The sequence below is a fragment of the Scyliorhinus canicula genome, chromosome 3, assembly GCF_902713615.1.
Source record: "Scyliorhinus canicula chromosome 3, sScyCan1.1, whole genome shotgun sequence".
Taxonomy (NCBI): Eukaryota; Metazoa; Chordata; class Chondrichthyes; order Carcharhiniformes; family Scyliorhinidae; genus Scyliorhinus; species Scyliorhinus canicula.
This window is the reverse complement of record NC_052148.1, coordinates 187,003,216-187,029,740: the sequence shown is the minus strand read 5'-3', so window position 1 is coordinate 187,029,740 and position 26,525 is coordinate 187,003,216. Positions and strand designations below refer to the sequence as shown.

The window sequence follows — 26,525 nt, the reverse complement described above, 5'->3', positions numbered from 1 at the left end:
AGAAGCTTGGCCAGCTCAGCATCTCCAAAGCGAGGAGTACGTCTGCGGCAACCATGCTTGTGAGTTGACTGGGAGTGAATGGTGAGGGAGTGTTTGAAAGCAGCTCCCTCTTGTTAATGGTGGAGTACTGAAGTACGAATCTGGTGAATCAGACGGCGAGACAGCCAATAATGATGGAAAGTTCATTAGGGCTGATTTCCGGCACTAAGGGCCACAATCTCGCCAATGTGGCCGTCGAGAAACAGCACACCAAAAGCACCCAAAATCTCACACACAAATGTTTCTGTTAAATCGCACCCACTATCTGAGCCCATCATAATTTTATGCACCTCAATTAAATCACCCAAAGACCACCTCTGTCCCAAAGAAAGTAACCTGACCCTGTCCAATCATTCCTAGTAATGAAAATTCCTCAATCCAGGCAACAACTTCATAAATGTTTTCTGTACCCTCTCACATCTGGATTCACATTTTTCCTACTACGGGGTGACCAGAAATACACATAGTAGTCCTGCTGTTGCCCAGCTAATATTTTATACAGCTGCAGCATAACCCACTGATATTCAATGCCTCAGCTAAAAAGGAAAATCCCCTTTGCCTATTTGACCACCTTATCCAACTGTCCAGCCATCTTAATTTTCTGGTTGGTAAGCACAACTCACCATTGAATGCAGAATTGGTCATAGTGTCCACTTAGAGGACTGGGAGATTGCGATTACATGCTGAATGGTTTGAGGACCAGCCAAGTGAATCGCGGTTGGACATAGGTCCCGTGCTGATGGCAGAGAGCAGGATATTGGTGGGTGCAGGATGAACTGGTGACCTGGGGTGAATACAAATGAGGCCAGTAAGCTGTCAGAAGGATGCCAAAGATTTTGTGGAAGGACCATGGAGCTGGTAAAGACACCATTGAAAAGTGGACCTTCTGATGACTACTGCACCAGGTAGGCATGGGAGACTGGTTGCCAACGTTGATGGGCACTCAGACCCATGCTTTACAGATGACAGCCTGCAGCATCAAAGGCAGTGAGGGCCTGCCAAGACTTCCTAATATTATGTGCTGGAAGGGGGAGGGAACCCCACCAGACCAAGCAGGTGTGGACAGATGTGGCTGCGCTGGTGAGCGGGCTGAACTGCAGATGGGGCTGAACCATGTACTGGAGATGCTAATGGATTGAAATGCACAGAAGTTTCTTACAAAACTGAAGAGACCTGCAAACAAGTTAAGCACAGAAGACTGTTAGAGATCAGTATTCTAACTCTACACCAATCTCTCACTAACTCCACCAACTCACCTAGTCTGTGTTCCTGCCACCTTTTATCCCAACCTTGGGTGATAATTCAACAGAAACAAATTGGGACCCTGCTGTGTTGCCTGGGTGCTGACCTAAAAATTGCCCCATTGCCCCTTTAATGAGCTTCATTAGAGTTTTAATTGGCGGCGGGCACGCAGCTGACTCCCGTTCATGTCCACCGATTGAAATATGACGCGACTGCACGATGACGTCGGGATGCATGTCCAATGTCTTCTCACATGATTTTGCACATTACCAAGTTAGATGGTGCGTGAAATATAGGACCAGATTTTTGCAGAGTTGGGAAGGTGCCACAGACCCTTTAAAAATGGTGCACAGGTCTAGGTGTGGAAATCCCACCACAATTTCTAACAAATCCAATTTTTGCTGGCAGGGAAAGGGGGCAGGCATGATTCTCCCAGGCGGGAAACCCAACTCAGCATGGCCATTTGACCTTGATGCTGGATTCAAACAGAGCCCATTTTGGTTGTTTCAAGGACCTCAATTCACAGTGTGGGGTTCATCAATTTATTCAAAATAAATGCTGCTGAAATGTCGGTGAGGTCTGTTTAAGTGTAATAAGCTGCAGATTTTAAATCCTCTGCTGTTTAAACTTGGAACAGAAATATGCTTTTCTTCCAGTGAGAGTTGGAAAAAACACCATCTGCTGGATTCCTTGGATTAAATCAGATTTGATCGTTTATTGACCACGAGGATCTTGGGGTACAGTGTAGTGTTCCTTCCTCTGATGCAGACACTTTGGGTTATTTTTGTGAGGGTCACAAAGAATCCAGCACGAGTTGTAGAATAGAAAGAAATAACATTTATTTACAATAACATATATATTTATAAAAGCAGCAGTAACTCCCTTGCTGCTCACTCCTCTGAAGCTGGTTCCATACTGGCCAGCTTTATTTATGCAGGGAATCTGCTAATGATTTCTCCGCCCCCCCTCATTGGGGAAGCTCATAGTCCCTAAGGATTGTGGGATTGTCATTAGTCCCCAGCCAGTGGTAAGCAGTCAGGTTATAACAGTTATTATATAATTTACGATGTGGAGATGCTGGCTGGGGTGAGCACAGTAAGAAGTCTTACAACACCAGGTTAAAGTCCAACAGGTTTGTTTCAAATCACTAGCTTTCGGAGCACTGCTCCTTCCTCAGGTGAATGAAGAGATATGTTCCAGACACATATATAAAGACAAAGTCAAAGATGCAAGACAATGCTTTGAATGCGAGCATTTGCAGGTAATTAAGTCTTTACAGATCCAAAGATCTGATCCCCCTATCTCTGGATCTGTAAATAATTAATTACCTAATCCCCCACCCCACTATTCCTGAAACTCCACCCGAGGGAGAATTTAGCATGGTTAATCCATCGAACCTGCACATCTTTTGGAAGAAGTAATTTTATAAAGATGTGCAAGTGTAAAATGAAGTTTTAAACACAACATGTTAAGCTATATATTAAACCAATAATGTTTGTTTCATAAATATTAAATAAAATGTGCAAACACATTACTATATTTACATTGAAATCTCAACGCATTTGATAAATGGACATTTGTCTGTTCCAGGATGCTTGTAGTGGAGCATAACTGTTGTTAAGAAATCTACTGATTTTAAATGTGAGAGTATCCAAAACCCAGAAGAGTAACTTCTTTGTGTTTTTTCAATTTGGTATTCTGTGATAAAAATGTGTGAACCAGGAATAAGTTGTCCAGTCATTGTGTGAATAATTAATAAAGAATATTTATTAACCCAGTGGTTAACACTGCTGCCTCACAGCTCCAGCGCCCCGGTTCAATTCCAGCTTAGGGTGCCCGTCTGTGAGATGTTTGCCCTTTCTCCCTGTGTCTGCGTGAGTTTCCATTCGGTGCTCCGGTTTCCTCCCACAGTCAAAGGATGTGCAGGTTAGGTGGATTGGCCATGCTAAATTGCCCTTAGTGTCCAAAACGTTGGGTGGGCTTGCTGGATTACGGGATTAGGTTGTAGACTCGATGGGCCAAATGGCCTCCTTCTGCGCAGTAAATTTATGATTCTATGATTAACTTAAAAGAAAAAAAAATGACAAGGAGGACTATAATACACTACAGCACATAAGTGCACTGGTTATACGCACACGGTATCACATTAAATTATGTCTTTGTTGCCAGCTACCGACATTTCCTGCTAATGATATACCATTCTTTGCCTTTGATGTTACCTAGCCAGTGGAGCCAGCTTTTAACATAAACATGTAATTTTCCTTATCGCTCCAGTTTGAAGTTACATATTCTTTATCCCGACTGTTTCCTCACATCATCAAGGTAAACACTTGCTTTTCCCACTGATATATGCTAATTTGCATCTTGTTATGAGAGCGGCGTTTTCAGAACCCCAAAATGTATCATGGAATTCAACCTACCTCTCCCTTTAATGTATTGTTGCTTTTGAAGCACACGGCTTGGTCTCCAGGTGTGGTATTACAATTATGGACACGTGGGTTTTTAAACACAAAACAATGTTTATTCCATGAATTTAACTTAACCTTTTTAAATAAACATTGGATCCCTTAACACCCCTTACTTCAAAGATAACCCCGAAAATAATACAACACTAAATAATCCCTCAAAATGTTCCTTCAAACCTCCAAAAGACTTAACACCTTTAAACAGAAACACATCAGGTTAAAGACATTACTATTATGAGTTTGAATCACCCAAATGATTCACAGATAGTCTTTTCTGGCATAGATCACCACAGATCCAGCTCACTGCAAACACAGACACACCCAAGCTCTTTATCTCAAAACTGGCTTTCTCCTTTGAAACAGCTCACTGCAAAACAGCCAGGCACTTTTCAGCTGCTCGCTAGCAAACTGAAACTAAAAGCAGAAGAAGCTCAACTCAGCTACCCCCACCCTCTGACATCACTTCAGTAATATGAGCTGCTCCATTTCTTAAAGGTACATTGCTTAAACATCTATTTCTTAAAGGTACTCTCACATGACAATCTCAACACCTCTTCAGACATCTCCCTGTTTTATTTTCTTTTATCTCAATTTTATTTTTTAATCTTAACTTTCCTGGTTTTTAACACTGTCTACTGAAGTCTCGCAGAGAATTGTTAGTGATGGGATTTTGGGTTTACGAGATTACATTTCAGAAAAAAGGAAAATAATATTTGTGTAATGAAATCTGATAGCAATAGCAGAAGCGTAAAAATGCATCTAGGAGACTGCATAGATGAAAAGGTATGTGTTCAATGAAAGGGCTGCAGTAAAAAGTACTTCGGCTTTATGCATAATAAGTAATTTAACAACCTGGGAAGTAATGTACAGAGCCAAGGGCAAATATTTGTCTGTAAGAAAATCATACAGACAGCATTACAGAAAGCTTGCACAGCTGTAGAGCAAATTGAAGTTGATGCTGCTTTAAATGATATTGTCTAATGTTCTTGATGTCTTTTCTGCGTCCAGAAATTACATCAGCTGCTTTATAATGCACATTGCAGGAGGTTTTCAATTCTGCTGCTGCTTTAAAAACCTGTTACTTTCTTCTGTTGTAATTTTTACATTTCAATGTAAATTGATCAGACTGTACCTTTTATGTGATGATTTAATATATCATTGTAATTTTCTTTTATCAGGTAATTAAACAGGATAGGCTCGGAAAGGATCTCTCTCAGTGCTCATTATTTGATCTACTGAAATATGATGACTATAATAGTGACAAGCATCTAATACAGGAGGAGTTCTACAGAGCATTTCGTAAGTCTAAAATCTTTAGATTGCATTTGATAGTCAGAATAAGTGACTCAATGCTAATAACATAACATGGATGCATTGTTTATCTTCCAGTGGAAGAGTCATAAGAAATAACTGTCACAGAAATATTTTCATTCCACATTGCATCATAGGGAAAATATCTGAAATAAACATTCCTGCCTTTACTTGTATGCAATACTAAATGTAATGCCAATCAACAAACATTCCCTGGGTAAGCATGCTTTCAACAATAATTGTGGGGGTTGCTGAGTTATGAGCTTTGGGTGGTACGTGGGCTTGAGTAGGGTGATCTTTGTAAGGGCCGGTGCAGACTCGATGGGCCAAATGGTCTCCTTCTGCACTGTAAATTCTATGAATAATCAGGAGGATTCAACTTGCCAATTATCACCATTCAGGCAGTGAGAGCAATGACAATAAAAGTTTATTTTGTTGCTTTGGGATACTATTGCAAGGCTAATTCTGCAACCCCAGATATATTTCATACTAGCAGAGAATGACGAGCTGGCCTTCGAGAGCTTTGAGACCTGTTATAAATATAAAATGCTTTCAAGCAGTTTGAACCATACATGAGGAGTGAAATGACGAGGGTTACAAAATATTACAACCTTGCGCCCTTGTTGGGCTTTTGTTCAAAATTAAGGGGCACACTCACTTAAATGTTAGTGGCTCATATTGAGATGAAAAATGTTGAATGCTTTTTTAAAGCATAAAAAGAATGTTGAAAGCATTCTGAAAGAAAAATGCGATGAGTGATGAATGAGAGTGAAGTCACAGAAAATTCAAAATGGAAGTATGAAGAGAGTAGGCCCTATTTGGAACTTGTCAATACTTTCCCTAGATGATATCAGTACACCATGATAATCAGGACATGGCAGCCAAACTGAAAGCTGTGTGCAGCACCTGCAGCATATGGCAACAGCTGCAGATAAAGAACCTGAATGGAAGATTCCAATGTGAGGTACCCAATAGTACCTTGTGCCAGATAGTTTACATTGGATTTAATTCCATATTATGTTTCCCGTCAGCCCTTTACAGTTTATGACTGTAATATCTCGCACGAGACCTATGGGGTGGTATGATTATCTTCTCCATGGTTCTTGCGGACTACGAACTCCCCCACTGAGGGGCGGGGGGATCTCCATTACGCATTGTATAAAAGGTCGTCCAGTAAGGCACCAACCAGAAAGAGACCTGGGAGGGACCTACTGAGAAGTGTATTTACCATAATTGTAAATAAATCAAAGTTCTTTATTTCATTCGGTGTGGGTTCCCCATGTCCGTATTGAAACTACTCAGCAAGTTTCCTCCAGCCTGATAGCCCTGCCATTGCTCCTCATTGCATGCCCATATAACAATGAATATAATATACAACTGAAAGTATTGATGAATTCATATCTTCCATGGATTTTACTCAACAAATCATTGAACAACAAAGCTGGTCACTTGCGGATGGAGTTTAGGCTGGCATTGTATTTTGGAATATGCGCCAGTGCAGCAATATTAAACACCCATGTCATGCTATTTAGGAGAAAAGGAAATGAATGCATGTATCATTTATCTATTTGATCCATTTCTGGATTGCAGATTAACCTAAATGTTGCTGAAAAAAGAGACATAGGCGCGATCGTACGGCCACGCTGCGCCAGAAAAGCAGCTCACCATGGCGCAACATGGTCGTTGAAATCCGGGAGACACCGTTCCCGGGATCTACCTGGCTCGCAATGCCTCGCGAGATTCAACGCAATCTCGTAAGTTGTTGCGTGTGAATCCTGTCTACAATTGGCAGGGTCACGTTTTGGCAAATCTGCATATTAAAGCGAGTCAGTAAGCCTTACTCTAATATGCAGATTCCCGAGGTGCCTGAGACTTTGATATTCAATCCCTTCACCTCAGAGACCTTGGTTGAGCACCGTTCAGCATTGGTCCCCACAAATGGGGTCCAGGCGCAATGGCACTCGTGGGGGTCTCCAAGGAGATCAGAGGCTCCCAGCTGCATGCCCTTTAGGCAGGGTGGTGCCCTGGCACTGCTTGTGCTACCTGGGTACCCTGGCAGTGCCAGCCTGGAACCATGGCAATGCCATACTGGATGAGAAGAGAGTGCTCATTGGTTGACAAGTGGACTCTGATTTGGTAGCGGTGCTGGCATGGAGAATGCATAAAGGCATGGCTGTCTTACAAGATTTCGTTTAGTTCCAAAAAGTGCACTATCTGAACATGCTCTTTTTGTTTGCAAAAGACGGTCCTGTATGTGAATATATGTAATGAAATTAAATGAAAATCATTTATTGTCACAAGTAGGCTTCAAATGAAGTTACCGTGAAAAGCCTCTAGTCGCCACATTCCGGTGCCTGTTCGGGGAGGCTGGTATGGGAATTGAACTGTGCTGCTGGCCTGCCTTGGTCTGCTTTAAAAGCCAGCTTTTTAGCCCTGTGCTAAACCAGCCCCAGTGTAATGAACCACACTGTGAGCTCACTGATAATACGTTGGTTCTTAGTATAATTGTCAGCATAATCAGAATTGTTTAGCAATTGCTGTCCAATTGCAGAATTATACCAACATAATGTTGGACATTATGGGTGCGATTCAGCGGCCTTATCGCACCAAACGTGATGTTGGGATGAGGCCGTTAAATCTTGCTGGAGGCCTTTCACGAGATTTACGATGCTTGAAATGCCTCATGAGATTTCATGGAGTCTCGGGAGAAATTAAGATCTGGATCTCAACCTCATTGGCCATGATCGAGATCTGCATATTTAATGAATTACTTAAATATGCATTCACAGGATTCTCCCAGTGCTCAGGCCTTAAGGCCACCTAGGGAGACCTTGCCAGGGCACCGTTTAGTACTGGTTTCCACAAATGTGGACCAGTGTAATAGCACCTAGGGTGTCTTCCAGGCCATTAGAGGCCCCTGGGTGGGTGAGGACAGGATAGGGTGGCATCCTGGCACTCTCTCTGGTACCCGGGTGCAATGTTGGCATGGCCAGGGATCCGACCTGGGAGTGGCATTGCCAGGTGGAGAGGGAATGCGGGGCTGTGCCTGAGAGCCTCCCAAAGGTTGGAGGAGAGAGGTGGTTAAGAAATGGGAGGTGAGGTGGGGGAGCAGAAAGCAGAGGGGGAAGATCAGGGCAGCCAGAGAAATTGGTGCCCGGATCTGAGAGGAGCCTTTTCTACTGGGCTCGCCAACAGGCAATGGCTCAAGTGCGGCCTCGGCGGAAAGAAATTCTCCAAAGCCAATGAAACTGGTTAAAGTGCCGTTGAATAGTGGGATGTTTTTCCTCGGATGGTGATGTCCAGCACGAGGGGACATAGCTTTAAATTGAGGGGAGATAGATATAGGACAGATGTCAGAGGTAGATTCTTTACTCAGAGAGTAGTAAGGGCGTGGAATGTCCTGCCTGCAACAGTAGTGGACTCGCCCACACTAAACGCATTCAAATGGTCATTCGATAGGCATATGGACGATAAGGGAATAGTGTAGATGGGCTTTTGAGTGGTTTTACAGGTCGGCTCAACATCGAGGGCTGAAGGGCTTGTACTGCGCTGTAATGTTCTATGTTCTATGTTTCTCGGTGCTGCAGCCACCGAGAAACACCCCACTAAACGCACCCAAAAACTGGACATAGATTTTCTTTCCGTTGAATTACACCCTATATTTTTAATTTTGGAAGCACAGGCTGTTTGAATATGGTCAGTACTTTGCCTGTTGCGAACATCCAAAGGAACATGCTGTTTAATGCAATCCACAAGTCATTGGAATGTACGGACGACATATCTGTGATCATATCGGCATTGAAATTCACACACCACATTACTCATTTGTGTGAGAGGCAGAACGTCTTTTTGGCTTGACGGCAGCATCCTGTTAGAGGAGAACACCACTCATGTTGCCAATGCATCCTAAGTCATGTCTAATGGCATCATAATTGCCCTTCCCCCAGCTATAACTCTTGCCCTGCGGGGTATACTTATCCCTTTCCATCACTAACGTAAAGGTCACTGAATTGTGGTCACCATTTCCAAAGTGCTCACCTACCTCCAGATCTAACACCTGGCCTGGTTCATTACCCAAAACCAAATCCAATGTGGCCTCGCCTCTTGTTGGCCTGTCAACATATTGTGTCAAGAAACCCTCCTGCACACATTGTACAAAGAACGACCCATCTAATGTACTCGAACTATATCTTTTCCAGTCAATATTTGGAAAGTTAAAGTCTCCCATAACAACTACCCTGTTACTTTCGCTCTTTTCCAGAATCATCTTCGCCATCCTTTCCTCTACATCCCTAGAACTATTAGGTGGCCTATAGAAAACTCCCAACAGGGTGACCTCTCCTTTCCTGTTTTAACCTCAGCCCATACTACCTCGGAAGAAGAGTCCCCATCTAGCATCCTTTCCGCCACCGTAATACTGTTCTTGACTAGCAGCGCCACACCTCCCCCTCTTTTGCCCCCTTCTCTGAGCTTACTAAAACACCTAAACCCCGGAACCTGCAACAACCATTCCTGTCCCTGCTCTATCCATGTCTCTGAAATGGCCACAACATCGAAGTCCCAGGTACCAACCCATGCTGCCAGTTCCCCTACCTTATTTCGTATACTCCTGGCATTGAAGTAGACACACTTCAAACCACCTACCTGAACACTGGCACCCTCCTGCGAAGTCAAATCTGTGCTCCTGACCTCTATACTCTCAATCTCCCGTACCCCAAAACTATAATCCAGGTTCCCATGCCCCTGCTGAATTAGTTTAAACCCCCCCAAAGAGCACTAACAAATTCAGCTGACATTAGTCAGCTGTCTGGCTTTTCATTATATTGCTTCTAGCAGTTGAACATTTCTGTTGTGTCTCAGTGAACAACAATATTCAAGCTGTGATCTGACCAGGGTGCTGTAAGGTTTTAACACATAGTACTTCAACTTATCCTCTAGCGACTTGTTCCACAGTGCCGAGGCATGTTAACTCCTGAGTCTGCTACCCCAAATCTCTTTGAACTTTTATTATCTAATTCAGCAATCAGGGCTGATAGGGCTTGTGTAGAATTTTTAGAAGGATGTTTGTAACAGTGGAATAGCTTTGGGAAATGTGATATTTTTCCTAATCTTTACAAAGTAACATTGTTAAAAATACAACAAATAGCATATACATCTATTTTCAATCTATGCTCAATACATATGGAAATAGCATCAAATAGAAAGCTTGCATTATCATCTTGGCCATATTTCTTTTTTCTTCTTTCTGAACTGCCCTTTGTTTCTCCTAAGCTGCAATTATACCATCCTTCACGATATTGCTACATTACTATTACGCTGTGCTGAAGTCAGGAGTTGTCATGTTTCCTCCCATTCTAATTCATTCCATTACAAGTATTACAACTGTTTGACTTATACAAAAATGTATCCCCACGATGCTGGCATTGTATGGTGGACTATATGACCGAATAAACCACTGGACGAACAGGCAAGAAATACATGGACATTTCCAACCAGAAGTTCATGACCTACCATATTGCACGATTGAGAACAGGAAGGCAAGGATGTTCAACTATGGGTCCAACGTCTCTTTGTGGCCTCAATTTCAAGATTGTTTTGCTGTGAAGCGGGGCAGCCTGGTAGCACAGCAGTTAGCACAGTTGCTTCACAGCTCCAGGGTCCCAGGTTTGATTCCCGGCTTGGGTCACTGTCTGTGCAGAGTCTGCACGTTCTCCACATATCAGCGTGGGTTTCCTCCGGGTGCTCCGGTTTCCTCCCACAGTCCAAAGATGTGCAGGTTAGCTGGATTGGCCATGGTAAATTACCCTTAGTATCCATAAAAGGTCAGGTGGGGTTACGGGGAGAGGGTGGAGTTGAGGGGATAGGGTGGAAGTATGGGCTTATGTCAGGTGCTCTTTCCAAGGGCCGGTGCAGACTCGGTGGGCCAAATGGCCACCTTCTGCACTGTAAATTCTATGAGAATCAGCTAAAGTTGGCTACATTCAGTAAATCAATGTATCTGGACTGCTTGCAGCCTACAAAACACGTCTTTCACATGTATTTACTTGACTGTGGAATCCAGAGAGGCAGAAACACTTCTACAACCAGACACTCCTGATTGCTCTAAATTCTACCCACTTTCCTTGTCCACTGACCCAGTCCAAGACCCTGCCAGAGCCTTCCTGATTCTCTGAAACCAGACCTCTAATCTTTTCCATCCAGTCTCTGACCCAACCCTTTGCTTCACTTACCTGAGGACTGCTACAGCACAAGGAGTAATCCAGACATTCTTCACTTGAAAGTCAAGTTAAGATGCATCTCTGGTTTCAATCCAGGGCATGCACACTCTGTCCCTGCATGCCTGAAAATGGATGAAAAGGCACAAAATGCCAGCCTTCTTCATTTACTCTTTTAAGGGATGGAAACACGTTTTATTGCTCATCCATGATTTGCCACCCTTAATTGTCCTTGAAAAGGTGGATGGGAAACCACTGCAGTCCCTCTAAGTTTAGGTACACCCACAATGCTGTTCTGAAGAGAGTTTCATGCCTTTGACCCAGTGACAGTAAATGTACAGTAATGTTGTTCCCAGTCAGGTTGTTGTGTGACTTAGAAGGGAACATGCAGATGTTGATGGTCCCTTGCATCTGCTGCCTTGTCCTTCTTGGTGGTAGGTTTGGAAGGAAGTGTTGACGGAAGCTTTGTGAATTGCTGCATTGCATTGCATCTTGTAGATAGTACACACTGCTGCCACTGGGTGCCAATGGTGGAAGGAATGGATGTTTCAGATGATAGATAGGGTGTTGATGAAACGGGCTGCTTTATCCTGACTGATATTAAGCTTCTAGAGTGCAATTGGAGCTGCAGTTATCCAGTCAAGTGGAGAGTATTTCATTACCGTGGTGGTAGGGACTTTCTGATTTCTGCCCCTTCCATTCCACTTACCACTGATTTTCAAGTCTACCTTGGAGAAGGTGGATATAGGTCCAGGGAATAGCAGTAATATCCTTGAGGTTCCCTTGTTGAGAGAGATGGCCTTGTAACTATCTACTCATGTTTCAGACATCCCCTGCAGAATTCCCCCATATTGATCGTTCTGATATTCAGGACACTTTGGCCTTTGTTCTGGTGATACAGAAGCATTCCCACTGCAGTACCACCAATATCCCATTTTTACTTGGGCACCTTCTTCTTGACAGCATGAGCCATATGAATAATTACAAAGAAAGATCAGGCTCTTCGGCCCTCCAAGCCTGTACCGGTCATGATACCCCCTTGGCCAAAAACTCAGCACTCCTGAGTGCCGTATCCCTCCATACCCATTCTATCCACGTATTTGTGAAGATGCCTTTTGAACGCCGATAATGTATCTGCTTCCACATTCTCCCCTGGCAGCGCATTCCTGGATTCATCACCCCCTGTGTAAAAAAACGTGCCTTGCACATCTCCTCTAAACTTTCCCCATGGACCTTAAACCTATACCTCCTGGTGACTGACTCCTCCACCCTGGGAAAGAGTGCCCATCTGTCTGAGTCTATTCAGCTGATCCGCAAATTAGACACCCTCCAGACCAGGCAACATCCAAGTAAACCTCCTCTGCGCCCTCTTCAAATAAGGAGGCCATTTGGCCCATCGTGTCTGTGCCAGCTCTGGAAACACGCATCATGGCTTACCACCATTCTCTTGTACTTTCTCCATACCCCTGCACATTGTTTCGACTCAAATAACCATATAATGTCTTCTGTAATCCCTCAATGAACCTGCTTCCACCACATTTCCAGGCAAAATGCATTCCAGACCTGAACCACTCATTGTTTGAAAATGATTTTTCTCTCATCACAATGAACATCACATCAAAATGAACATACAAACCCCGAGCCAGCTCCGGCGTTTGATATGATCATGGCTGATCTGATGGTGACTTCTACCCTTTGGCTCCTTTGTCAGTCAAAAATCTACCTAACTCAACCTTTTAAAACTATTTATGGGCAGCACGGTAGCATGGTGGTTAGCATAAATGCTTCACAGCTCCATGGTCCCAGGTTCGATTCCCGGCTGGGTCACTGTCTGCACGTCCTCCCCGTGTGTGCGTGGGTTTCCTCCGGGTGCTCCGGTTTCCTCCCACAGTCCAAAGATGTGCGGGTTAGGTGGATTGGCCATGCTAAATTGCCCGTAGTGTCCTAAAAAGTAAGGTTAAGGGGGGGTTGTTGGGTTACGGGTATAGGGTGGATACGTGGGTTTGAGTAGGGTGATCATTGCTCGGCACAACATCGAGGGCCGAAGGGCCTGTTCTGTGCTGTACTGTTCTATGTTCTATGTTCCATTCAATGACCCAACCTCTACTGCTCTTTGGTGAAGAGAATTTTACAGACTAATGATCCATTGAGAGAAAGCAATTTTCTTCATCTTTGTCTTAAATGGGATATTCCTTATTTTTAAACTGTGTCCGCTAGTTTTAGAGCAAGATGTTCTGAAGCCCTTGTGACATATCTTCCCATAGCCAAGGAGGTTCGCCATATGCTGGCAGCGGGACCTTCCGGTCCTGTGGATGCCCACAGGGTTTTGTGTGCCCTGCACGCTTTGCTACCGAGGAGCATAATAATAATAATCTTTCTTGTCACAAGTAGGCTGACATTAACACTGTAATGAAGCTATTGTGAAAGTCCCCTAGTTGCCACATTCCTGCGCCTGTTTGGGTACACAGGGAGAATTCAAAATATCCAATTCACCTGACAGCACATCTTTTGGGACGTGTGGGAGGAAACTGGAGCACCCAGCGGAAACCCACGCAGACATGGGGAGAACATGCAGACTCCACACAGACAGTGACCCAACCCAGGAATCAAACCTGGGACCCTGGTGCTGTGAAGCAACAGTGCCAACCACTATGCTACCAGGCATGCAACATGCGGTCACGGTTGGCAGGACAGGAAGATCCCACCAGCGGGAAGCAGCAGAAAATTTCAGCCTCAGTCTCTCCCACAAGGGGAAACATCCTTCCAATATCCATCCTGTCAAGTCTCCTCAGAATCTTGTATGTTTCAATGAGATCACCTATTGTTTTCTGAACACAAATGGACACAGGCCCAACCTGTGTAATCTTTCCTCATAAAACAATTTCTTCATCCCGGCAATCAGTCGAGTGAATCTTCTCTGCACTGTGACTCATGCGATTATATCCTTTCTTAAATAAGGATACCAAAACTGTACACAGTACTCACAATATGGTTTCATTGTTAAACTGCAGCAAAGCCTCCTTACATTTATATTCCATTCCCCTTGCAATAAACAACAACATTCCTTTTGCCTTCCTAATCACTTATAGCACTGCATGCAAACATTTTGAGATTCATGTATATATGAACATACAAATTAGGAGCAGGAGTAGCCACTCAGCCCCTGAGCATGCTGCACCATTCAATAAGATCATGGCTGATCTGGGGCAAAATTCTCCCCTACCCGGTGGGGTGGGGGGGTCCCGGCGTAGCGGAGTGGCGCCAACCACTCTGGCGTCGGGCCTCCCCAAAGGCCCCGGAATTCTCCGCACCTTTAGGGGCCAAGCCCTCACATTGAGGGGCTAGGCCCGCGCCGGAGCGGTTGGCACCACGCCGACTGGTGCCAAAACTGGCAACAACAGCCTTTGAAGCCCGCCGCCCGGCTCCGGGGCTGGCCGAAAGGCCTTCGCCGGTTCGCACAGGTGCCGGTGCATCAGCTGCCGCTGACATCACCACCGGCGCATGCGCGCTGGGGGATTCTCTTCCGCCTCCGCCATGGTGGAGGCCGTGGCGGTGGCGGAAGAAAAAGAGTGCCCCCACGGCACTGGCCCGCCCACCGATTGGTGGGCCCCGATCGCGGGCCTGGCCACTGTGGGGGCACCCCCCCCGGTCCGATCGCCCCCAAGACCCTGGGGGCCCGCTCGCGCCGCCGATCCCGCCGCCACCAGAGGTGGTTCAAACCATGGTGGCGGGAGAGGCCTCCCAGCGGCGGGACTTCGGCCCATCGCGGGCCGGAGAATCGCCGCAGGGGGCTCGCCGATCGGTGGGGCGTGATTCCCGCCCCCGACAATTCCCGGGTGGCAGAGAATTTCTGCCACGGCGGGGGCGGGAATTTCGGTGGCCCCGGGCGATTCTCCGACCCTGTGGGTCGGAGAATTTCGCCCCTGATTGTAACCTCAACTCCATATTCCCACCTAGCAATAACCTTTCACCCCCTTGCTTATCAACAATCTATCTACCTCTGCCTTAAAAATATTACATTAGAACACACTAATCTGCAATCTCTCACCTATTAAATAGTCTTTCTGCCAAAGTGGACAAATTAACATTTTCTCTGGTTATACTCCATCTGCCAGTTTTTTACCCACTCACATAATCCATCTAAATCCCTTTGCAGATTCCTTTTGTCCGCTTCACAATTTACTATCCTGCCTACCTTTGTGGCATCAGCACCTCAGTTCCTTCATCCAAGTATGGGTTCTAAATAGTTTAGTCTCAGCATTGACCTTTGTGGTACTCCGTTGGCTACATCTTGCCAATCCAAAAATGATCCAATTATCCCCACTCTTATTTTCCTTTTAACTAATTTATCTTCTATAAGTTTTCCCTCTGACATCATGAACGCTCATTTTGCGTAGTGACCTTTGATGTAGCTGGCACCTTGTCAAATGCCTTTTGAAAATCAAAGTGCACCACTTTGCAAATTCCAAACACAGGAAGGGTTGCTGCTTCTGCTCTGCAGCTTTTTATTTTGGATTATTCTTCTCTGGTACTTTCAAAGATTTTATTCATTAAAGGTTTTATTAAAAATTTAATGCTCTGAATCTTAAGTTGTCAGAATGAAGATGCTTTTCTCTGAAAGATTGCTCCATTTTAGACAATTTTCCTTTTTACTTGGCAAGAGTTAATATTCATTCTAATTTGACAGAGAAGTGTGGCTTTGAAATATGAAATTTATGATAATACTTTTTTTGTAGTAATGAACAATCTGCAACCTACTGCCATATCAATAATATTAATACTTTAATGTTTCTCAATTGTTAATGGGCCTTTAAACAAATAGAATTTTCAAAGGTCCTTAATGCAGTGGTAATGTGGGCATTTTTTAAAAATGGCTCATGGACTACAGAGCAAAGCTAGATTTAACAGACAGGACTCACATGAATTGTATGCCAGGAAAATGCAGTGATATATTTTTAAGGGATAACAATAACCATGGAGTAATTCACCGATTGCCCCAGAAATTCCTGGAAAAATAATGTTGAATTTATGGCCCTCAAAGTTGTTAATTGTAAAATTCTCAGCAATTTCTAACAAGCAAGAAATATATGAGTTGCAAATTTCTGTTACTCTGCTGTTAGCTCCTTGAAAATGACAGTTGCTGTCAAGTTCCACATGAGTGTCAAGTAATGGAAGGAATTTACAGAATTGTCATGGTATAGATGATGGATATTACCACAGCCATTTAGGATTATGATGATGTTTATGGATGTCAAGAAATAATGGCTCCACTGTTAAAACCGGTGCACAAAAAGAAAATCATTGCTTGTATTACAAGCTTTTTTCTCTATGATATATGTTGTCACTGGCTCACTGTTTATTTGCACAAGATAAAGGAGTGTCAATTGCTTCGAGATTCTGTTATTGATACTTTAAACGTCTGCTGAATTGACACTTTGAGAGGATTGTTGCAGATGCAGTTTTTAAAAATTATGAATGGCTGTTTTTACAAATATTTCCACATGTTCCGTGTTGCAATAGGGTTCGATGGTTCTATATAAAATGTATACCGAGTGAATGAATATGTAAGTGCTTTGGGTTTGCATGGATGGTAGAAGTGGCCATTTGGGTGGTTGTGGATATGTATGTTCAGGAAAGGTATGAGGGACTACTAAGGGTGGGTGGGGTGCATCAATTTGCATGGAGGACTTGGATAAGACATTTTGAAGTTATATTTAAAAAGATACCTGCATCCAGACCATGATTCTCTTCTTCTGAGTGTTTGTGAACCAGGAGTCCTTGAGAAATTAGACCAACTCCACAAAAGTGTGGGGGCAGGAGATTCTTCCCTCACAATGGAGCTGGCTAGGTCAGGAAAGGAGTGTGCATGCAGGCTCACTGCCCTGACTTTTCTCATGCCGATGAAAATTGGGGGAGCTCAGAAGGACATGGATTCCCTGATTTGGGTCCTGTCTGTCATTTTTAAAGGAATTGGAGTCCCAATGCGCCAGATTCTACCCCCGCCCGCTGCAAGATCGCTACTTGTGGGACATGGACCATGTAATGGTCCAGTGACCTGGGGCGGAAATTTCCATTCGCCGCGTGGCCACAGCCAGAGAATCCCACCCTCTGACTCGTCAAAAATCTCCCCCTTTAAAATGATGCCCCCTCTTTCTAAATTCCCCACAAAGAGAAGCATCCTCTCTGGATCTACACTGTCAGCCCCCTCAGAATCTCATTCTTCTAAATTCCAGTGATAATGACCCAATCTGCTCAACCCATCCCCATAAGATCCCTCCTTCCAGGAATAAATCTAGCGAACCATGCCTGAACTGCTTCATTGCAAGATTGTCCTACCTTAAGTCAGTTGACTAAAACTATAAATAGTGCTCTGTGTGGTCTCATGAATGCCCTGTCGAGTTGAAGCAAGCCTTCTTTCCTTTTTTTATTCTATCATTCTTGCAATAAAGGCGAGCATTCTATTTGCCTTCCTAATTATGTGTTGTACCTGCTTGTACCTTTTTGGGATTCATGTACAAGGACACCCAGATCCCTCTGTGTCACAGGATTCTGCAGACTCTTTTTCTTTAAATAATATTCTGCTTTCCTTCCCATCAAAATGAGCACCATCACATTATACTCTATCAGAATATGTGGTGATCTGAATGAGATGATGTACAGGAAGGACTGGGGTACTATTATAAGCGTTGAACATCTCCCCACGGTACTCAGGCCACTTTTATTTGCTCTCAAGAAGTGAAGATCTGTCAAGCAGAGTATAGTTTAATTCTTTGCGTTGTCCATTACTGTTACAACTCCCACTCAGGCCATGGCGTATGTACCATTTGTTTTCCTGTGACCTCCAAAGAAAATGAACTTCCCCTGTAATGGGGTGTGGCAAGAGGGGAGCCCTCACAGTATAAAAACCTCGACCTGAGTGCAAGTTATGCAACAAGACCCTTCAAGGAAAGGGGCTTTATGTATTTTTAATAAAAGAGTATTGTTTTGCATCCTGCCTGCCATTCATGCTTCTTCTCTCAGTGTGGATACTATACTGGCGATGAGGGTAAAGTGGAGCTGCCATCGGCACGAGTGCTGCAAAACTGGACTATCTCATTTAGGCCCGAGATGGCCTCCAAACCACCCACAGAAATTCCCTACTTTGGGAAGCTGGAACCATTCAAGGCATGTACAGATGACTGCAAACCATATATCAAATGGATGCAGTACTTTTTTTGCATTAACGCGATTATGAGGGATGATAGACAGACGTTAGTTTTGCTCATGGCTTGTGGTAGTCTGACCTATAGCATAATAAAGAGTTTAACTCATCCAGATGTGCCAAATACGCGGTCTTTTAACACTTTAGTGGTCCTCGTGGGGGATCATTTCTACCTGCAATCCTCGCTAATCGTTCGCCTTCTGTGCCACCACCTAGGCCCAAGTTGAATCAACCAGCAAGTTAGGCCAGATTGAGGAAATTGACAGAAACCTGTGAATTTTGCACTATAGTGTACGAGTCTCTGCAAGACCATTATATCTGCGGCCTTCAGGACCTGGCTACCCTGCACAAACTTTTGTCGGAGACTCTCCAGGACCTACAGCAAGTGGTTGAGAGCACCGTATCCAGTGAGAGCGCTAAACAGCGCGTCCAGAAACTCTTGGGCTTTACAGGTTTGAGGTCATCCTCACCCACTGCATGACAGACTGGTCAGAGAGCCTCATAGCCTTCGCTTCCAGGACCCTTGTGGATACTGAGGGAAACTACACCCAGTTAGAGAAGGAGCAGTTGGCCTTCATTTTTGCTGTGAGGAAATTCAACCAGTCTATGACCATCACTTTATGGTTCTGAGGGACCATAAACTGTTGCTGGGATTATTCAAGGAGGATCGGGTTATTCCCCTCATTCTTGTTGTTCATGTATGAATATATGTTGGAACATTGGGTGGGGTTAAAGATCCTCCATGCGGATGAGTTGAGTCGTCTTCCCCTACCCATCAGAACACCAATGCCGATGCCAGAAGAGAGCAATGCCGCTGCTCTCCACTTCCTGGATTCTTTACTGCTCACGGCATTGTGCGTTCGCACTTAAACCCAGATGGACCCGCAACTGTCCCACATCCGCCACATCATCCATTATGGGGCCCAGCACCTCACTTTGCCAGACAAATTAAAGGCCAAAATCGAGGAGCCGAGTGTAGAAGATGGCGTAATCCTTTGGGGGACTTGGGTTGCACTTCCAGACCATGGAAGTTGCCCACTTTTGCAGGACCTCCACAATGGACACCCTGGAGTGTTGAAAGTATAAATGCTGGCCTGCAGCTACATCTGATGGCCCGGGATCGACGCCGATATCGAGCAGTTGACCAAAGGTTGTTTACCATGCCAGGAGGATCAGACGTTGTGGGAATGGCTCGGCTCCACCAGTGGGAATGGCTCGCCTCCACATAGACTTTGCAGGCCCCTTCTAGAGGTGGATGTTCCTCATCATTGTGGTCACCCACTCCAAGTGGCTGGAGGTTCAGAAGATGCAAATGACAACCGCGAAAGCCACCATCACCAGTTGCACCATACTTTCAGCTCACATGGCACTCCGGAGGTAGTAGGCCCTGTTAATGTGTCCTAGGCCCAACCATCTTCAGCTGCTTCATCAATGACCTTCCTTCCATTCCATCATAAGGTCAGAAGTAGGGATGTTTGCAGATGACTGCACAATGTTCAGCATCATTCGCGACTCCTCAGATAAGAAGCGGTCCATGTCCAAATGCACCAATCCCTGGTAATAACCAGGCTTGGACTGTCAAGTGGCAAGTTGCATTTGTGATGCACAAGTGCCAGGCAGAGCCATCTTCTACAAGAGATGATCTAACCATTGCCCCTTGATATTCAATTACATTACCATCGCTGAATCCCCCACTATCGACATCCTGGGGTTACCATTGATCAGAAACTGAGCTGGACTAGCCACATTAATACTGTGTGGCTACCAGGGTAGGTCAAAGGCTAAGAATCCTATTGCGAGTATCTCACCTCCTGACCCCTTAAAGCCTGTCCACCATCTACAAGTCAGGAGTGTGATAGAATCCTCCCCACTTGCCTGGATGAGTGCAGCTTCAATAACACTCACGGAGCTTGACACCATCCAGGACAAAGCAGCTCGCTTGATTGCTCCTCTTTCAAACATTCAAACCCTCTACCACCGAGGAACAGTGGCAGCCGTGTGTATCATCTATATGAATCAGTGCAGTAACTCACCAAAATTCCTCAGACAGTCCCTTCCAAACCCACGACTCCTATCATCTGGAAGGACAAGAGCAGCAGATATCTGGGAAGGCCAGCCCCTGGAGGTTCTTCTCTAAGTCACACACCTTACTGAATTGGAATGTCATTGATCCTTCGCTGTCGCTAGGACACAATCCTGGAACGTACTCCCTTACAGCACAGTGGGTGTACCTACACCTCAAGGACTGCAATGGTTCAAGAAGGCAACTCACTACCACCTTCTGAAGGGCAATTAGGGATGGCCTATAAATGCTGGCCTGACCAGCGACGCCCACATTCCGTAAATGATTAAAATAATGCTTCTACGAGCCCTGAATTTTGTTCTTTTGTGACCGCAAATGGTATCCACCACATGCACACCACTCCATACTACTCAGCTTCCAATGATTTGGCTGAGCGTGCGGTCCAGACATTTAAGCAAGGAATGCGGAAGTAGACCTCCAGATCCTGGGATAATCATTTGGCATGGTTCCTGTTCCATTACCGGCCAAACCACAATCAAAAATAGAGGTCACGCCTGCCGAACTGTTGATGGGTCGTTGTCTCAGCAACCTCGCTGGGAAGATTCTCTGTGGGAAAGAATGGTCCGAGGCTGACAAAAGGCCACTGCACGTTATTCAGTTCTTTCACCTCGGGTGATTCGGTGTACATCCAAAATTTTGGGGAAGGAGCCGCGTGGGTCCCAGGCAGCATATTAGCCCAGTACGGGCTAGTTTCTTATACAGTGTACGCATAAAGCCGAGAATTCAACCGGCATGTTGGGCTACTTCTGCAGCCGTGCTACGGCGACGCCGAATCTGGTCCAGGATGTCCCAGCCCCACGCTTTCTATCACCCCTGCTGCCACTGCAGCCGCTGCCACCACTGCTGCATTTGACAGTTCCAGATTATGTTGCGATCCAGGAGGCCAAGATGCCAGAAGAAGACTCCGATTCCGACATGGAAGTCCAACCACCGACGGAAGCAGCCGCACAGATCCCCGACACAGTGCCAGCCACACACACCCGGTCTCATCGTTCCACACTGACGTGCCACTCTCCTGTCCGGTATACACTGCCAGGCCCGAGCAGATGGCCCTGAAGCGCCTTCCCTGGACAAAACAGATGATGGGTCCTTCGCACCGGTCTGCCGATGCAGATGCCACATTTGACTTCAGTGGGGAGGGGTGTTATAACCCCCACACAGGTCACTGGAAATGAACATTCATTTCCCCATGACCTGCAATGAATATAAACTTCCCCGGTAATCGGGCGGAGCTTACACTTTAACGCGAGAATCCTCACAGTATGAAATCCTTCAGAGAGAGGAGTTTTGTGTATTCATAGAATCACAGATTCCCTTCAGGTCAGAAGGAGGCCCTTTGACCCCTCGTGTCTGCATCGATCTACTCTGCCCTCTACCCCTAACCACGTAACCTCACTTGCACATCCCTGGACAAAAACAGACAATTCATAGAACAAGAACATAGAAAAATGCAGCACAGAACAGGCCTTCGGCCCACGATGTTGGGGAAGGAGCCGCGTGGATCCCAGGCAGCATATTAGCCCAGTACGGGCTAGTTTCTTATACAGTGCACTGTAGGGGGCCACTCGGCCCATCGAGTCTGCACCGGCCCCTGGAAAGAGCACCCTACCCAAGGTCAACATCTCCACTCAATCCCCATAACCCAGTAACCCCACCCAACATTAAGGGCAATTTTGGACACTAAGGGGAATTTATCATGGCCAATCCACCTAACCTGCACATCTTTAGACTGTGGGAGGAAACCGGAGCACCCGGAGGAAACCCATGCACACACGGGAAGGACATGCAGACTCCGCACAGACTGCGACCCAAGCCGGAATCGAACCTGGGACCCTGGAGCTGTGAAGCAGTTGTGCTAACCACAATGCTACCGTGCTGCCCTTAAGAACAAATCACAAACAGCAGAGGACCCAGAACTGATCCCAGCGGTATGCCATCATGGCCAATCCACCTAACTTGCACATATTTGGGCTGTTGGAGGAAACCAGAGCTCCCGGAGGATGCCCACGCAGACACAGGACGATGCACAAACTACACACAGACAGTCACCCCAGGCCAGAATCAAACCTGGTCCCTTGCACTGTGAGGGAGGAGTGCTAATCACTGTGCCACCATGCAAGTTTTAAGGAGAGTCAACTATTCTCCTATAAGTTCAGACTACTGTTGTGGAGGTTTATAGTTCCACAGGGATCCTTCACATTATCTGTTATCTCGGCAAAAATCTGTCCACGACACCTCAGCTGGAAATTTATCTTCACTATGGGCATCCAATTACACCTCCATCCCCCACCAAGTGAGTCTGAGGGCTCACTGCTTCGTCCTTGAGCTATGACATGAATAGTCCCTACCCATCACTACTCTCTTTCACCTAGCTGGTCTTGTTCGTTCACTCAACAATTTCCCCTTTAACTTGTCTCACTTCCTGCAAATAAAAGGTGTGGCTAAGGACACCCGCATGGGCCCCAGTAAGAATATCTTTTTGTGGGATATGTGGAACATTCCTTATTGCAGTCCTACTTGCTCCTTCCTCCAACTCTTCTCCAATTAAATCAATGATTGTATTGGCACCATTTCATGCTCTCATCTGGATAAAATTCTTGGTTTTGCTTCCATTTTCCACCTTCACGTTGGTCTATCTCCAATACTTACCTTACCTACCTTGACTTCTCTGTATCCATTTCTGGTGATAAACTGACCAGAAATATTTGTTGTATTAATCGATTCCCACAGATATCTTGCTACCATTCCTTACAGCCTGCTTCCTCTACAGACACCATCCCATCCTCCCAGCTTCTCCATCTCTGTCACATCAGTTTTAATGATGCCACCTTTGAAAATGGTGCTCCCGAGATATCTACCTTTTTCCATAACCAAGGTCCTCCCATTTTATGGTTGACGGGGCACTCGACCACGTCTGACCTACTTCTTGCACCTCTTCCCTCACTCTTCTTCTCCCTCCAAGAGTGACACCCTATCCTGGTCCAGTCCTCCACCACCGCCAACTCCTCATCCCCTTCCTAAGGCACCTTCCCGTGCAATCGCAGAAGGTGTAACACCTGCCCATAAAAGAGTATTGTTTTGCATCATACTTGCCATACATGCTTATTCTATTGTGGTGGAAACTATTATAACCCCATGGATGGGTCGGGGGGGGGGGGGGGGGGGGGGGGGGGGGGGGTGAAGGTGAAGCAGGGGAGGGAGATAGTGCAGCTTTTGTCAATGCCATTGCAAAGCTCCTGTCAGATCTTACACTCAAAGTTGAGGCCTTGGTCAATATGGGATACTGAAACAAATGAACCAATAACAGGTGGGAATAGTCTGTGAATTTGGTGATGGCATCTGTGAGTTTGAGAACATGCATAGTCCCATTACTACTGGGGTTGAGGATCAGAAAATCCATTGTGAGAACCCCCAGAGGCTGAGTAGCAGCCAGGATCCCATGCTGTGGTGAAGCCACTTCCCTGCTTTGGGGCTTCAATTATTCATTATGTTTATTAATGATTTAGATTATACAATCAAGAGCCATATATTAAACTTTGCAAATGACACAAAGATTGGTGGGATAATAAGTGGTGTATATCGAGCATAAAATTACAAAGAGACATTGATGGATTACGTGTGGTGGGCAAATATCAATGCAGATAAGTGTGAGTACATCTACTGTGAAATTCAAAAAGACAGATTTGAGGACATTTTGAATGGTGAAAAACGAGAAACCGTGGGGTCCAGAGAAACTTAAGCATTCAAGTAAATCAATCACTAATATATAGTAGCCAGTTCCAAAAAAGTCAAAGGTTTCTGAAGTAAAAAATGAAAATGCTGGATAAACTCAACAGATCTGGCAGCATCTGTGGAGAGAAACAGAGTTAACGTTTTGGATCTGAATGATCCTCTTATAGAACTGGATTTCTGAACTGTTTTTAAATATGAAGGATTAGAATATGAAAGGGTACAGCCATGCGATGTGTTGTTTAAACATTGATTACAGTTCCAGTCACTGCATCTTCAAAAGGGTATGGAAAGGCTTCAAGGCAGATTCACCAGAATGTTACCAAGGTTGGATTGTGAGGAGAGATTGCATAACAAAGGATTGCATTTTCTGAAATATAATTTAGATCAATTTGATAGATGTGGTTAGAATTTTGAAAGGAATTGATTGGGTAGCTAGAGAGAGGGAAAATGTAGGACAAGGGGCAATACCTTAAAATTAATGTGGACCATTCTGGAGAGGTATTAAGGAACACGTCTTCACGCTAAGAGTGGTGAAAATGTAGAACACACTCCCACAAAAAATGTGTGTTCGCTCAACTAATAAATTTAAGGAGTAAATTGAATTCACCTGAGGAAGGAGCTGCGCTCCGAAAGCTCGTGTTTGAAACAAACCTTTTGGACTTTAACCTGGTGTAAGACTTCTTACTGTGCTCACCCCAGTCCAACGCCGGCATCTCCACATCATAATAAATTTAAGGCTAAGTTTGACAGATCTTTGCTTGCCAAGGGTATTAAGGGAGTCATGTTCGGTGGGTTAACTATGATTCCGTTGAATGGCAGAACAGGGGTGGGATTCTCCGACCCCCCCCCCCCGCCGGGTTGGAGAATTGCCGGGGGCCGGCGCCAATCCCGCCCCCGCCGTGTCCCGAATTTTCCGGTGCCGGAGAATTCGGCGGGGGTGGGAATCGCTCCGCGCCGGTCGGCGGGCCTCCCCGGCGATTCCTGCCGCTGTCAAGCCTCTCCCGCCGGCGTGGATCAAACCACCTACCTTACCGGCGGGAGCAGGCAGCGCGGGGGGGCGCGGGGTGATCTGGCCCCGGGGTGTGCGCCAACGGTGGCCTGGCGATCGGGGCCCACCGATCGGCGGGCAGGCCTGTGCCGTGGGGATGACGTCAGTAGCTGCTGATACTCCGACGCATGCGCGGACTTCTGCCGGCTGGCGAAGTCGCTTCGGCCCCCGCTGGCGTGGCGCCAAAGGCCGTCCAGGCCAGCCGGCAGAGCGCCAACCACTCTGGCGCGGGCCTAGACCCTCAATGTTAGGGCTTGGCCCCTAAAGGTGCGGAGGCTTCCACACCTTTGGGGCGGCCCGACACCGGAGTGGTTCACGCACTTCCATCATGCCGGGACCCCCCGGGTAGGGGAGAATCCCGACCCAGGTGTGAGAGACTTAATGGCCTACTCCTCTTTGTATGTTCATGTGTTCTTATAATTTCTGAAGCTATGGAAATGAAATTGCCCTTGTGTTGTAGCGTAAAATGGGAGATGGCGAGTTGGAAGCCTGTTTTGCATTCCACCTAATTGTCTTGAAACAAGGACAGGAATTGAAATCGGCTATCAAACTGCTGTTGTCAATTTTGTTCAATAGAAGACAAATGTCACCCTCTGTGAATGTTTGTTTTATTTTTGGAACATAAAAATGGATCCATAGGTAACTTAGGTTGGCAATTCCTTTTGTACAGTGCTATATAGTTAGATAAACTGAGCACCTCAACAATATACTCCATTAATTTGAGATAGCATCATGTTCTTTTTCTCAGAGAATGGAGGAATACAAAATAAATTACAATATTATTGGGCTTCCCACTTTAAGCAGGAAATAGGAAGCAAGTCATGTCTTCTTTATAAGCATGAAAATAGCTTTGGAACATTGGAATTGCAAGTTCCTCTCCAAACCACACACCTTGATCCCTTTAGCCCCTTCAGCTCCCTCTTGAATATATCCAACAAACTGGCCGCAACAGCTTTCTGTGGTAGAGAATTAAACATGCTCACAACTCTCTGAAAGAAGAAGTTCTTCCTCATCTCAGCCCTGAATGGCTTACTCTTTATTCTGAGGGTGTGACCCCCAGTTCTGGACATTCCTAACATCCACATCTAGCCTGTCCAGTCCCATCAGCAATTTTATATGTTTCTATGAGATCCCCTCTCATTCTTCTAAACTCCAGTGAATACAAGCCGAGTCGATCCAGTATTTTTTC

At 45.5% G+C, this 26,525-nt stretch overlaps 1 protein-coding gene across 1 annotated transcript in view; it reads left to right on the top strand.

Moving 5' to 3' along the window:
* The window catches only part of LOC119963175 (follistatin-related protein 5-like), an 877,034-nt gene that overhangs the window by 495,170 nt on the left and 355,339 nt on the right, over positions 1–26,525 (top strand). The window contains 1 exon segment of the mRNA XM_038791890.1: positions 4,925–5,045. Coding sequence (XP_038647818.1) covers positions 4,925–5,045 — 121 coding nt within the window.